This window comes from Pelodiscus sinensis, chromosome 18 (genome assembly GCF_049634645.1).
Source record: "Pelodiscus sinensis isolate JC-2024 chromosome 18, ASM4963464v1, whole genome shotgun sequence".
In the NCBI taxonomy this organism is placed as follows: Eukaryota; Metazoa; Chordata; order Testudines; family Trionychidae; genus Pelodiscus; species Pelodiscus sinensis.
Genome location: NC_134728.1, coordinates 24,051,395 through 24,065,467, shown reverse-complemented (window position 1 = coordinate 24,065,467; position 14,073 = coordinate 24,051,395). Strand labels below are relative to the sequence as shown.

The following is a 14,073-nucleotide window of genomic DNA, read 5'->3' as shown; positions in this document are numbered from 1 at the left end:
AATGTTGACGTTAAAGGGAATAAAAGCATTATCCTCATTGACACTATTGCAGTTTAATGCTTGCACTAGAAAGAACAACAAAGTGCTCCTACTTGTGCAGGCTTTTATTGTATGCAAACTGTAGGCCCCAAAGAACACCACCATCTCACCCCCAGACAAACTGCTCGGGGCGGCTGCCTCATTCGTTGTCAGGGCCCAAGCAGACAAGCACTGGAACATGCTTTTCTATATTGGGACCCCATGAGCCGGTGCAGAAACGTCAGCACCTCTCCCTAAAATGACCGCTCACAGCAAGGAGCCAGGAAAGTCTGGACCGGTTCGATTGCCCCCCAAAGTAGTTTAAATGCTTTGGCAGAAGTAGATAGACAAACAGACAGGCAGATGAGGAGTCTGCAGCAAATCATAGTCTCCTTGGAACAGAATGGGGTGAATAATAGATAGACTGACAGCTGGGACAGTAAACAAAGGGTTAACTTCTAGTTGAAGTCAGGGGAGCTGACAGCTGTGCTGGGCCTCTGGGCAAGGTGAGGTGGTGAGGAGGCGGCTCTGGGCTCTGGGAAGGGGTGGGGCTTGGGGCAGAAAGGGCGGGCAGCCGAGCCGTCCCTCATTGTCGCTCACACCGTGTTGTGCTGCCCCCACCCCTCCGCAGCCCTTAGAACTGGCCAGAGTGTGCCACACGGCACTCTGGCGGCCATTCAAAGGGCCTGGGGCTCCGGGCGCAGCGGCGACAACCCGAGTCCCAGGCGTTTTGGAACCGCTGCCCCTCCCCACCCTCCGTCTCCCGGCAGCGGCCTGTTTGAAATTGACAGGGAGGAAGAGCTCTTGCTCGAAGGCTTACTGATGAGATCGAGGAAGGGCCCAATCCTGACTCCTGAGCCCTGCGGTGGCCCCTGCGTGCAGGTGGTTAAATAGTCAGCTCAGGAATCCCCAGTGGTGGGGGAATCCCTTGGATAGCATAAAGCCAGGGCAGACTGTGACACTCCCCTGAGGGATGGAAGGGGTGTGCCTGGTGCTCCGTAGCCAGCTAGGCATAGCTTTGAGCAGCCCAGGTGAGCATAAAGCGTGTGAACAGCAGACTGGGGATTGGAGGAGCTGAGGTGGAATTCAGCTGCCAGGACCAAGAGAGCCACTTCCACGTAGTCGGAATCACCCTTCCCAAAGCTGCTGAGCAGCTCTGCCTCCCGAAGCTCCCGGGCACGGCTCCAGCATTGCCCGTGAGATTTGTCAGGCGTGTTGTTAGAGCTGATTTGCTGAGGAGCATTAACAGGGCTCGAGTCAGCCACACATCCAGAGAGGCCGCTAATCCTCACTACACGGCTCTTCTGGCAACAGGCCCAGGGGACTCCGCTTGTGGGAGTTGAAACTGGGGCAAGGGTTAGCTCTGCAGGGACCCTAGTGGCTGCAGATTGGTCTCCTTCCTTCCACTTGTCTCTGGAACAGGCAGTGCTTGGGTTTTAGGAGAGGCCGGGGGAGTATGCGTGAGCCCCATTGGTGCCTCGTCGGTCCATCTGGGCAGTCCAAGCCTGTGTCCCTGTGTTGGCTCTGCCAGGATGCTCTCATTTACAATCCTTCACAAGCCCAAATCTCAGCCCCCAGGCTGTTGGTGGCAGGTGCCGGGAGGAAAGTTTGAGGCATCAGAAACTTCCCGGCGAGCTCAGCCAGGAAAGCTTTGAGCTCCCCTTGGAAATGAGGGTCTGTCCCAGAGGGTGAAACACTGGGCGGAGGGATTTCAGGCGTCTCCACCAAACATGACTGCATGTGTGACCTCCACTCTCCCGCCATGCCGCCATGCGCGTGTAGTTAGCACCTGAATGGCTGTCCTGTTCACAATGCAGCAAGAGCGCAGCTGCTGGGAATCCCTTGTTCTGTGAGGTCATTTGGGGCCCCCCTTGACCTTGGGCACTTGAGGACTCTGTGACATCCCTAGGATCGGGGGGGGCCTCAGGGAGCCCAGGGCAAGTTTTAACCTTCCCATGGCGACGGGCAGTGCCCTCTTTTTTCACCCAGTCTGGCACATCCATCTCCTCCATCCTCTGCTGACATCCTGTCTCCCCCCTCCGTGGTAATGGTGTGGAGCTCAGAGGAGTTCCAGACTCAGGGTGTGTCTAGACTACATGCCTCCGTCGACGGAGGCATGTAGATTAGCCAGATTGGCAGAGGGAAATGAAGCCGCGATTAAAATAATCGCGGCTTCATTTAAATTTAAATGGCTGCCCCGCTCTGCCGATCAGCTGTTTGTCGGCAGATCGGGGCAGTCTGGATGCGACGCGCCGACAAAGAAGCCTTTCTTGATTGGCACAGGTATACCTCGTGAAACCAGGTTTACCTGTGCCGATCAAGAAAGGCTTCTTTGTCGGCGCGTCGCATCCAGACTGCCCCGATCTGCCGACAAACAGCTGATCGGCAGAGCGGGGCAGCCATTTAAATTTAAATGAAGCCGCGATTATTTTAATCGCGGCTTCATTTCCCTCTGCCGATCTGGCTAATCTACATGCCTCCGTCGACGGAGGCATGTAGTTTAGACGTACCCTCAGTGTGTATTTTGATCCCATTCTTCCGTGACTCCTGCTATCTCCATGAAACTGTTACCTCCAAGATACGAGGGGCAGCACCAAGCCTGATCTCTTATCCCCACCCCTCATCACACCTGCAGGGGCTCTTGCTATGCGGCCGGGTACGAATGGTGCAGCTGTAAAGTTGCCTGGAGAAGGAATAAACCCTGCGCCCTCCACCTCCCCAGCCATAGAAAGGCAGGGAGATCCAACCAGCTCTTTGCTTTCTCCTCCTCCAGCGGTAAAATGTAAGACTGGCCCCCTGGACATGGTGTTTGTGATCGACAGCTCACGCAGCGTGCGCCCCTTCGAGTTCGAGACCATGCGGAGGTTCATGATCGACATCATCCACAACCTGGAGGTGGGGCCCAACGCCACGCGGGTGGGGGTGATCCAGTACTCCAGCCAGGTGCAGAACGTTTTCTCCCTCAAGACCTTCTTCAAGCGGGCTGACATGGAAAAATCCATCAACAGCATTGTGCCCCTGGCCCAGGGCACCATGACGGGGCTCGCCATCCAGTATGCCATGAACGTGGCCTTCACCGTCCAGGAGGGAGCGCGCCCGCTGCACAAGAAGATCCCCCGGGTGGCTGTCATTGTGACGGATGGGCGGCCCCAGGACCGCGTGACAGAGGTGGCAGCCCAGGCCCGGGGTGCTGGCATTGAGATCTATGCCGTGGGCGTCCAGCGGGCAGACATGAACTCCTTGCGGGCCATGGCCTCCCACCCGCTGGAGGAGCATGTCTTCCTGGTGGAGTCTTTCGACCTTATCCAGCAGTTCGGCAAACAGTTCCAAGACAAGCTGTGTGGTGAGTGAAGGGGGAGAACCTTAGCCCCGGCCTGTTGTGGGACCAGACGGGCCCCGGGATTTACTACCCACGTGTGGAGGGGCAGAATGAAACGTGAGCTGGCAAGGCGCTGGGTGGGAGTGGGGAGCAGCAGCTGCTCCTGCCTTTTGCCTCTGGAGTCTTGCTGAGATCATGGGTGCAGTGAGCATGGGGTGTCTCCCACACGTTGCAAAACCACAGTGCCGTTCAGAGCAACTGCTCCCCTGGGCTCAGGAGAAACCCACTTCTGAGGGGCAGAGAAACCCACAAGGTAGGGTTAAAGAACTGAATGCTGGTGCCCAGGACTGGGATAGCTGGGGGCGCTGCAGTGTCAGGACTAGGGTGCATTGGTCATGCAGTTGCGGGGAACAGTTTAGGAAGAGCAGGCACTGACACAGGGTCAGGACCAGTGTTCCCTCTAATCTTTTCCATCCACGTGCAGAACACACATTTTATGTGCACCACCAGTAGAAACCAGTGGGTGCTCTGCTAATCAGCTGGGCGGAATTTGAATGTCTCCTGAAGGGCCACACAAGCGCCAGCTCACAGGGAACACTGCTCAGAGCTAAGGTGCATTGGCCGACCTGTGGGTAGGAGGTTGTAGAGCATCTGTCTGCAGGATACCTGTTTGTAAAAAGTGAAGACCTGTATCTTTCAGGAGTGAATATGTGCACCCATGTCAACCCTCCCAGGCTCTCCCCACACCCTCAGAGAACAAAACCAGCCCATTGCTAAGTCAACTTCTGCTGTGTAAGAAACTGAGCTGTGGGGGAAGCAACATTTCCCCAGGGTAGCACAGAACGGGGAATGTTGCAGTGCTGGGCTGTGTCTAGACTGCATCCCTTTTACGGAAAAGGGATGCAAATTAGACATATCGCAATTGCAAATGAAGTGAGGATAAGGGATCTTTCGGAAAAGGCTTTATTTTCCGAAAGATCCACGTCTAGACTGACGCTTTTTTCTGGCAAAGCTCCGAGCCGGATAAAAGCGGCAGCCATTTTTATGCTAACAAAGCGGGGGAGATTTAAATCCCCACTTCATTTGCAATTGCGATATGTCTAATTTGCATCCCTTTTACGAAAAAGGGATGCAGTCTAGACACAGCCCTGATGTTCTTGAGAAGCTGCTACAGACAACGAGGCGATGACACTCATGCTAGACTCCTAGATAGGGACCTTTACGAGGAGTCCTTTTCTCACCCTTTCCCCTTATTGTACATATTTTTAAAGGAAGGTTCCAAACATTTCATAAGCCAGCACATGCACCCCCTAGATCTGCTCTATGTCAGAGTTCTGAGCTGCATTTGATATTAGGGATGTGAGCTCACAGAAGCATAGAGCTCATTTCCCCCCGCCCCCCCCCCCCAGTGAAGGGGTGGGTGGGGTCACAGAGCTCAGAAACAGTTATTTGAGAGACCTCAGGCAAGGCTTGGATCGTGCTTGCCTTGTGTCACTCTGGATGGGCAGATTTCCTCGTACGCACGCGCAGGGCAGTAACTGCGCGCTTCCCATTTGTGCATCAGTATTTGACCAAGCCTGGCCGGCATCGCTTCCTCGCAATCACCTTGCTGGCTTTGGCCTGAAATGGGGTGGAGGGGGGGAAGGCTTGTTTCCACCACAAGCTGCTTTGCGCTGTGGCAGCTCAATAATGGGAAAGGCTGGTGCCTGCTTGCCCCTTTTGTGTCGACAGACAACACTGAACCTTGGAGACTTTGCCTGGGACCTTGTGTTGCAGCCAGTTGCTGTGAGCTTGGTTGCAATGTCTAAGGGGACTGTGCAGGAAAAGGACACAGTCGGCTTTTCTTTGTGGGAAACCTGAAGCCTCTGTAAGCCAGTGACTGGCCTCCACAGCTTGCTCTCCCGTTCCCTGTGCCTCCCTACCTTGAGAGCTGAATCAAGGGCTCGTCTATGCACAAACATGCACTGATTTGGTTAAACTGGAGCAGAAGACTGACACATTGCAGGTTAGCTTAAGCCTTTATCTGCTCAGCTTCAATTGCTGCAGTTAATGAGACCCAGCTCTTACACATTAGTAAATCTCATAGCATTTGGCAAGGAGGGTGACTTGCCCACAGTCATCTAGCAGGTCAGTGTCAATTAGGACTAGAAGCCAGTCTTCTGAGTCACTGGTGCTTTATCTGCTAGGCCACACTGCCTCCCTAAACCAAAGTAAGCCTGGTTTAAGGAAGCACTTCTTCACACAAGGCACAGGCAACCTGTGGAACTCATTGCTGGGGGGTGCTGTGAAGGCCAAAGCAATAACTGGCAGATCTATGTTAATGACAGATAGGTCCGTTGATGGCTATCAGCTAAGATGACCAGAGATTCAGCTCCATGCGCTGGTGTTCCTTGGCATCTGACTGCCAGATGTTGGGGTTAGGTGATGGGATGGATCACTTGATTATTGCCCTGTTTTGTTCATTCCCTTTGAAGACTTGGCTATTTTTGAAAGACAGATACTGGGCTAGATGGACTATTGGTCTGACCCAACATGGCCTTTCTTATGTTCTTAAACTGAAATTAAAGCACCCACCCAGACTTTTCCACTGGTTTACTTATGTCAGTGTAAAGTCACATGATTAGTTCAACTGGTGTAAATCTGCATGTAGACAAGCCTTGAATCTTATTGTGTCTGTGGATTTTCCCAGCTTTAGGGGCTCAGCTGAATTTGGAACATTTCTTAGATCCTTTGTCTCAAGATACAGAGCCCCAAGACCTTGTTTAGGTGAAGAAATCCTAAAACTAGCACTGTGCAGCATCAGTAACTTGGAGAATTCTGGCAAACAGTCGCTAACTTGTGGGGCTGTTAAGGGCCCATTGTGCTGGTAGCAGCTCTCATGTCCCCCAGTGGTGGGTGAGTGGTCTCTGTGTGTCTGTGTGTCAACTTGAGATGCTTTTGAAGATGAAAACACTGAGAATGTGAGTTCTACCCACTGATAGCGGAGACCTGAACACCATCAACAGATACTGGAGGGATGGGGGCAGTATAAGATCTTAGGTAGATCACTTGAGTCAATGAATGCCTGGCAGGATCAACTATGTCTTTCAGGTGTGGATATGTGCACAGAGATGGACCATGGCTGTCAGCACACCTGTGTCAGCATCCCGGGCTCCTTCTATTGTGAATGTAACCCTGGATACAAGCTCAACACAGATGGAAAGACATGTTCCCGTAAGAGCACGTTTTATGTGATCTGTGTTTATATCTTAGATCTCAAAGTGCTTTACGCAGGAGGCCAGTAACATTATTGCTTCTTTATAAATGGGGAAACTGAGGCACAGGGCTAAAGAGACCTGTCTAAGGTCACCCAACAGGGCAGGGGCAAAGCAGGGAATAAAAACCAGGTGTCCTGAGTCCCAGTCCAATGCATTACCCACTAGCCCATTTGATTAACTTGCTGGTGTTGTGCAGGATGTAGGTACAAGTGCTAATGAGCTATTAGTACCTTATGACCATATGGCTAGGTCTGCATTAAGGATCCTTGCTGACAGCAATAGGAATGCCGGCAAACTAGCTTTCGTTCTATTGCCAGGTGATAACTGTGTTACTGAGGTAGGAATGATTCATCTGAAATATAATCACCAACAGCTCTGGCATCTTTTTGTTTGAGATCCAGGCAGAACAAGTTGAATGGGGACATAGGCTCTTGTCCAAAATACATGGGAACTCTATACGTGATCCCTGCACAATGTCACCTGATCAAGGGCAGGGGAGGGGAAAATGTGCATTCAGATAAGCAGAAGACAAACTACCGAGGCCCTGTGCTTTGGAAGTGGGTTGTAAATGCATAATCCCACAATGGTCACCTGGTCCTGTCTTTCTGCCCCGTTGGCGGTGTGTTTGGGAGCGATCCCTAAGACTATACAACAATTTTTCCTCTAATTTTTTCCATCCATGTGCAGAATAAATATTGTTGTGTGCACCCAGGCATGTGTGGATGAGCATCACCAACAGAAACACATGCTGCCCATTGTGGGAGGCTGTGGGTGCTCTAATCAGCTGAGCAACATTTGAATCTCTCTAGCCCCAGTAGTGACTCCAGCTCTGCCTGTGAGTTTGTGGGAGATGCCTCCCCATCCTTGTTTGAGAAATGTACTGCCTGGGCTGCCTCTTCTTTCCGATGCCAGGAGGGCAGAGGGGGGGAGAGGCTCTCTGGGAGGGTTCTGAGGAGTGAGATAGTGAAGGATTGGGTAAGAAGGTGGTGCCTTTTCCTCTGCAGCCATTGATGCCTGTGCCGACGGGAAGCACGGCTGTGAGCACCAGTGTGTCAGCTCTCGTGGGTCCTACACTTGCCGCTGCCGGATGGGTTATGAGCTCAACCAGGACAAAAAGACCTGTACCAGTACGTAGCCGTCTCCTCCGTGCCACCTCCTCTTGTTTTGCATTCTCTGGCCTCATCCCCTCATTGCCCCAGACGTTCCCTCCTTTCCCCGGTGTCCTCTATTCCCCCCACCCTCCTCTCTTTGTGGGCAGCCCAGTCCTCCCACTCTCCAGCATTTGCCTCCTCTTACTTCTCCCAGACCATGGGCTCTGCTCCCTTTGGCTCCTTCCTGACATCTGTGGCAGCCCCGTATTTCCAGAGCATTGTAGAACCTCAGGACAAGTGGCAGCAAAGAGCTGATAAAAGACCTGTGCTACCCACCTTGGGGACAAGCCCAGCAGGTCATTTTGCTTTTGGGGTTGCCAGGAGTCCAATGTTGACCCAGACAGTTTAGTATTTTTTCCTCCTGTCAGGTAAAAAAAAAATCAGAAAATACCAGACACTAAAATGCCAGGAGGCGAAAATACGAGACACCTGGCAACCCAATGAAACTCAGTAACAGGGCCCAGCCCCCAGTCCCTCCTGGACCCCTCTCCCTCCCCAGCTCCTGGGCCTCTCCTCCCCTCCGTTTATGTAGTTCTGCAGGGAAGCTGTCTTGTGGCACAGAGGAAGAAAACAAAATGGCCACCGGCTTAAAGGAGCCATGCTGGAGTTTTTGGCTTAATAATTGTCATGGTTTTTTTTTTTTTTGGCGCAGCAACTTTGGTCTCCCCTTTTTTTTCTCTCTCAACAGTATTGGGTTTTTTTTGGGGGAGGGGGTTGTTCGGTATTTTTGGTTAAACCATCTGGCAACCCTGTTTGCTTCTGAGCTCTTTGCAAGGTTCACGGGCGAGCTCTGGGAAGCTGGTGTCTCTCATTCAAACACGTCTCCTTCTCTTTCCAGTGATTAATTACTGCAACTTTGGCAACCACAGCTGCCAGCACGAGTGCGTGAGCATCCTGAACGGATTCTACTGCCGCTGTCGCGACGGCTTCACTCTGCAGGCCGACGGCAAGGCATGCCGAGGTGAGCGCTGCATAGGCATCTCTGCCGCAGAGGCCGCCCTCACTCCAGCCAGCACAGGCAGGCGGCTCCCCTCAGAATCCCAGCAAGTCTCACCATCGTGGGTCCTGTGGGTCAAGGTGCTCGTTTGCCTGTGAGGCTCCTAAATGCCCTTCCAGCACCTAGCGAGTGCACTGGTTCCCAGGGTGTGCCCTGAGGTCATATCTGAGGGACAGATGTGTTGCTGCTGGCGCTTCTGATTCCTTTCCAGCCTTCAGAGGAATTAATTTCTGCAAATGTGGGCCGCAGCTCTGAGCACCCAAGGATTGTGGTGCACAAACCCCAAGTTCCCTTGGGCTGAACGAGAGCTGTCAGTGCAGAGCATGCCACTGAACTGCCCAGGGTCCGGCTTCCCGGCAAGTTAGCCAGTGGCCTGCCTCTCCCATTGGTGGGGGTGGGTGTATCAGCAGCTCCACTGAGCACCCATCTGAGAAGAGGTTGTTCTCTGCATGGCACTTTTGTGGTCACCACACAGGTAATGTCATGTCCTGTAACAGGGTGTCATGTCCCTTTGGTTTGTGTTTTAGCCACTGACTTTTGCAATGGGATAGATCACGGCTGTGAGTTTAAATGTGTCAGCACTGCTGGCTCTTACCACTGCATTTGCCCAGAGGGACAGCAGCTCCAGGCAGATGGGAAAACATGCAACAGTGAGTATCCATGACATGGTCTGCATGCTGTGCCCTTAATGTATAGACTTGGGTCTGTAGCAACTGGCGTCTAGACTCACTGTGCTCCCCATGAGGTCTGGGCAGCTCAAGATGTGAAATTGAACCTGGATCTAGGTGGGAATTTCAAACCACCCTAAGGTTCAGGAATGCTTGATCTTGGGGTTTTGCTCCAGACTCATCTCTGCTCCTGGCACCTCCAAAGCCCAATCAGCGACAGGAATTCCAGGGGCATTCTCTCATTAGAACATACAGGGAAACTGCTGGATAACAACGCAGCCCTGAGGCTGGCGGGATTGGACACGAAAGGTTAGGAGAGAACTGGGAGATGTGAGGCACAAGGGGGTGAATGTGCTGGAGAAGCTAGCATGGACCCCTGGGAAAAGACAGAGAAGCCTCTGGCTGACAAAGGAGAAGCGATGACTTGTCTCTGAATGGAAGGGTTAAGGCACCATCTGGTCCTCTTTGGTCAGAGGGACAGAAGCAGCAGAGCAAGGTGTGGGCTGGAGATGTGCAATGGATGTGAGAGGGAAGCACAGAGCCCTCAGAGGGAATTATTGGGGGTGGGAGTTTTGGGGGCTTCGACCAGGGTGCCCTAGAACCACCGAGGCCAAGCGGAAGGCCGGAGTGGAATTCTCGGGCTGCTTGCAGTGCTGTTGTAGCCGTGTTGGTCGCAGGATGCTACGGACTCAAGGCGAGCAAGGAATATCTTTTACCGGACCAGCTTGTGTGGGTGAGAGAGACAGGCTTTCGAGCCAGGCAGCGCTTGCCCAGGCCTGGAGAAGAGCTCTGTGAGCTGGAAAGCTTGTCTCTCTCAGAAGCTGGTCCAGCAGAGATAATCACCTCACCCACCTTGCTTCGCAGGGCGGTGACTGTGTAGCCACATCTTTTCCAGTTGCACTTTGCCCTGCTTTCCTGCAGCCCACGCATCTAGCTCAGCAGTGAATGCAGAGGGAAGAATCCGTATTGAGTCCCAGAGCTCTGCTCCACCCTACCCCGGTATCTGCCCACTCTCAGGCCTCCCTTGGTACCCTCGGGAGGCAGAGCTGGTGCCCTCTAAAAACTTTCACTTCCTGCTTCGGCGCAGAGTGCAAGAGCGGCCATGTCGACCTGGTGCTGCTGATCGACGGCTCCAAGAGCGTCCGGCCGCAGAACTTCGAGCTGGTGAAGCAGTTTGTGAACCAGATTGTGGATTTCCTGGATGTGTCGCCCCACGGCACGCGGGTGGGGCTGGTCCAGTACTCCAGCCGCGTGCGCACCGAGTTCCCACTCAGCCAGTACAGGACGGCAGCAGACATCAAGAAGGCGGTGCTGAGGGTGGAGTATATGGAGAAGGGCACCATGACCGGCCTGGCCCTCAAGCACATGCTAGAGCACAGCTTCTCTGAGGCCGAAGGGGCCAGGCCCCTCTCCCAGAACATTCCCAGAATTGGGCTGGTCTTCACCGATGGGCGCTCGCAGGATGATATCTCCGAATGGGCCCGGAAAGCAAAGGAGTCAGGTGAGGGTGCAGTGGGGAAGGGTGACGAACCAGAGGTTCAAAACACATTGGGCTCTGTGTGGGCGGGACTCAGGGGCACTCTTCATGCACCCAGCGTTCCAGGCCAGTTTGCCGCAGCTGCCCCTTGCTGGGGGTGTTCCCTGGGTGCCTGCAGGGACTGTGGCTTCTCAGCACACTGAGTCTCCTGGTCCCTGGTACATGTAACCTGCTGGCTCTCAACTGGATAACACCCATCTTAGCTTATAGCTGAGGCAGAGAAAATGAAGGACTGGCCACTTTGACCAGGCCTTTGCTTTTAGCCCCAGCTACCTGGCCCATCCACACAGCTGCCACATTCAAAGGATGCTCCCAGAAGCACCCAGGGCCTTATGGTCACGAGCCTTGTGGCAGCACCGGCACAGCTGATCGATGATTCTAGATGGTCCCACCCTGCGTGCATGAGCCATTGAGCCCAGGATGCTGGTGGAGCATGTTCAGCTCGTACAGAACCACCCTTCCCTCCTTTGCGCAGGGATCACCATGTTCGCCGTCGGGGTTGGAAAAGCTGTCGAGGAGGAGCTGAGACAAATCGCCTCTGAGCCGGTGGAGCAGCATTACTCCTACTCTGCGGATTTTAGCACCATGACTCATATCGTCGACAACCTCAAAGTTAACATCTGCCCAGGTAGGTCCTGGCAGAGTCCGTGTGATGGCTTCACCCAGGCTGGGCCTTGGATTGTCACCTTTTTAATGTCTGGCAACAGGACCCTAGAGGCCCCGCCCTTTCTCTGCCTCTTCCCCCCATGCCCCGCCTCTTCTCTGCCTCTTCCCCCCATGCCCCGCCTCTTCTCTGCCTCTTCCCCCATGCCCCGCCTCTTCTCTGCCTCTTCCCCCCATGCCCCGCCTCTTCTCTGCCTCTTCCCCCATGCCCCGCCTCTTCTCTGCCTCTTCCCCCCATGCCCCGCCTCTTCTCTGCCTCTTCCCCCATGCTCCGCCCCTTTGCTGCCTCTTCAGTCATCTGAAGAAGTGGGCTGTGCCCACAAAAGCTCACAATGCCATCGACATGTTTTGTTAGTCTTTAAAGTGCTGCCAGACTATTTGTTGTTTTTTACATTTTTCCAGTTACAGACGAACTTGGCCACCCCCTGAAGCTTCTTCCCCCAAGTCCTGCCTTTGTTCTGCCTCTTTTTTTCCCAGATCATCAAAATCAGGGCTTGTCAAACAGCATGTTGAAACCCTGGACAGGTGGCAATTCCAGCTGGGCCAGGGCCCTCAGCCTTGATTTCTTGTGTGATCTTGATTATTATTTAATATTGCAGTAGCCCTTAGACACCCCTCTTCGGTCACCTCTAGGTAAGAAAGAGAAACAGCTCAGTCTGTTCAGCAGAGACCTTTCCATAGCCAAGCAACCAAATATATGAGTGATTGAGTTAGGGAGGCTGCATCAAAGTCCCTGTCCCATATGGTGTCTCTCCTGATTGCAAAGCACCTGCAGGCAGGAATGCAGAGGCAGAACGCTGGCATCTGTGACATTCAGGATCCGAGTCTTTCCTAGTTAGCAACAATGCAACGTGCCCTGCTAGTGTTTGTCATGGCTCCTTCCCCACTCTGGCATGATAAATGCAGAAGTGGGGGCCAGCAAGTGTATCCCAAAGCCTCATCTACCAGGCTTTGGTATAAAACTTCCCCCCAAGATCTTAAAAACCTAGATCTTGGGAATAAAACTTCCGCTGCCACCACCCAAATGTTGATAAAGAAATCAGGGGAAAGATCATTTAGGAAATCTTACCCCTAAAACAAAAATCAGGGCACACCATTAACCACTGCCAGGTTAATAAAAAGAAAAGAAAGAACTTTTATTATTACAACAATATTCCTGTTGCAAGCATAATGACTAGATAGGAAGGTAACAAAATATACTCATGGAGAAACTCCATGGGCCTAGAACTTAGTTACAAAGAAAAGCCAAAACATCTTTAAGCAGTGCCAGATCTCAGATCCCATACCCAATCCTTAAAACAATAAAACCTAACGAAACTACCTAAACTTTACCCTACTTAGAGAAAATGAAGAATGGTGTCTTGGAGAGAGAGAGACATGCTTGTCCCTCTCTGTAGCTGCAGAGAACTCTCCCAGAGAGACAAAAAGGCCAAAAGACAAAAAACCAAATTCCTTTGTCCCAGTTTGAAAAGTCCCACCTACATTCCTACTGGTCACTCCACCTGGCTAGGTGTAGTTAACCCCTTAATCCCCAGGCTGCTGGCTAACCCTCATAATCATGACAGTGTTGGCTACAGATACTCTGTCTGGAAGTTTGCTTGGCAAATATGGGGAATTTGAAAAAGGAAGTGTGTTGTCCGGGCTGTTTGACGTTATGAGTTCCCTGTGATAGGCCTGTTGGGATTTTATTAGATAAGCAGAGATACGGTGCTGGGCGAATTATCCGGGACTTAGAAATGCTTGCATTCGAATAATAGAATCATAGGGCTGGAAGATACCTCAGGAGAGAGAGACTGATAAAATCACAGGGCAGAAGGGCAGTGACGGGTTCTGCTGGGCTTTTTCCAAGAAGAGTTAATGGTGATGTTAAACCCAAAGGATCTATTCCCTCATCACGGCACAGGCTTTGCCCTTGTTAACAGGCCCTGGTCTCATCGCTGAGCTGAGCGCCTGCGTATCTTTGGGCACATCACTTCCAAATGCCCCATCTATAAATGCGGAGAGTAGCCACCTGCCTCCCACAAGGGCTGTGGGTAAGGCTGATCAAGCCCTTTCATAGGGTTCCACAGAAGGACGGCGGGTCTCAGATGCTGTTTAAACTCTTGTTTTCCAGAGGAGGGCAAAGGGGAGATGGAGATCCGGAGCCCGTGTGAATGTGAGGCCCTTGTGCAGTTCCAGTCAAATACTGTGGCCATCCTGGAAGACCTGACAGAGAAACATATCCTTTTGGGTCACCAGCTGGACTGAGCAGCAGGGAGTGCAGGACCCAAATAGAGCTGGGTTTGTTCCAGCTGCTGCAAGGAAAGTGTCTGCCTTGATTTGTCCTCTGTGTAGTTCAGCCAGTGGGATTTCCTGGGCTGCACTGTCCACCATGGCAGAGTTTGGCCTGTAGCGTTTATGATATTGACCAGGCAGTGATGGGTACAGGGGGTCTCTGGAACTGTTTGGTCCCAACAGGAAGGG

General features: G+C 52.6%; 1 protein-coding gene across 2 annotated transcripts in view; it reads left to right on the top strand.

The window, feature by feature from the left end:
- MATN4 (matrilin 4) overlaps nt 1-14,073 on the top strand; it is a 36,311-nt gene that overhangs the window by 19,573 nt on the left and 2,665 nt on the right. For both annotated transcript variants that reach the window (XM_006121905.3, XM_075901286.1), the window contains 8 exons: nt 2,792-3,361; nt 6,428-6,550; nt 7,599-7,721; nt 8,584-8,706; nt 9,270-9,392; nt 10,498-10,911; nt 11,423-11,575; nt 13,724-13,828. In XM_006121905.3, coding sequence (XP_006121967.2) covers nt 2,792-3,361; nt 6,428-6,550; nt 7,599-7,721; nt 8,584-8,706; nt 9,270-9,392; nt 10,498-10,911; nt 11,423-11,575; nt 13,724-13,828 — 1,734 coding nt within the window. The remainder of the gene's footprint in view (nt 1-2,791; nt 3,362-6,427; nt 6,551-7,598; nt 7,722-8,583; nt 8,707-9,269; nt 9,393-10,497; nt 10,912-11,422; nt 11,576-13,723; nt 13,829-14,073) is intronic.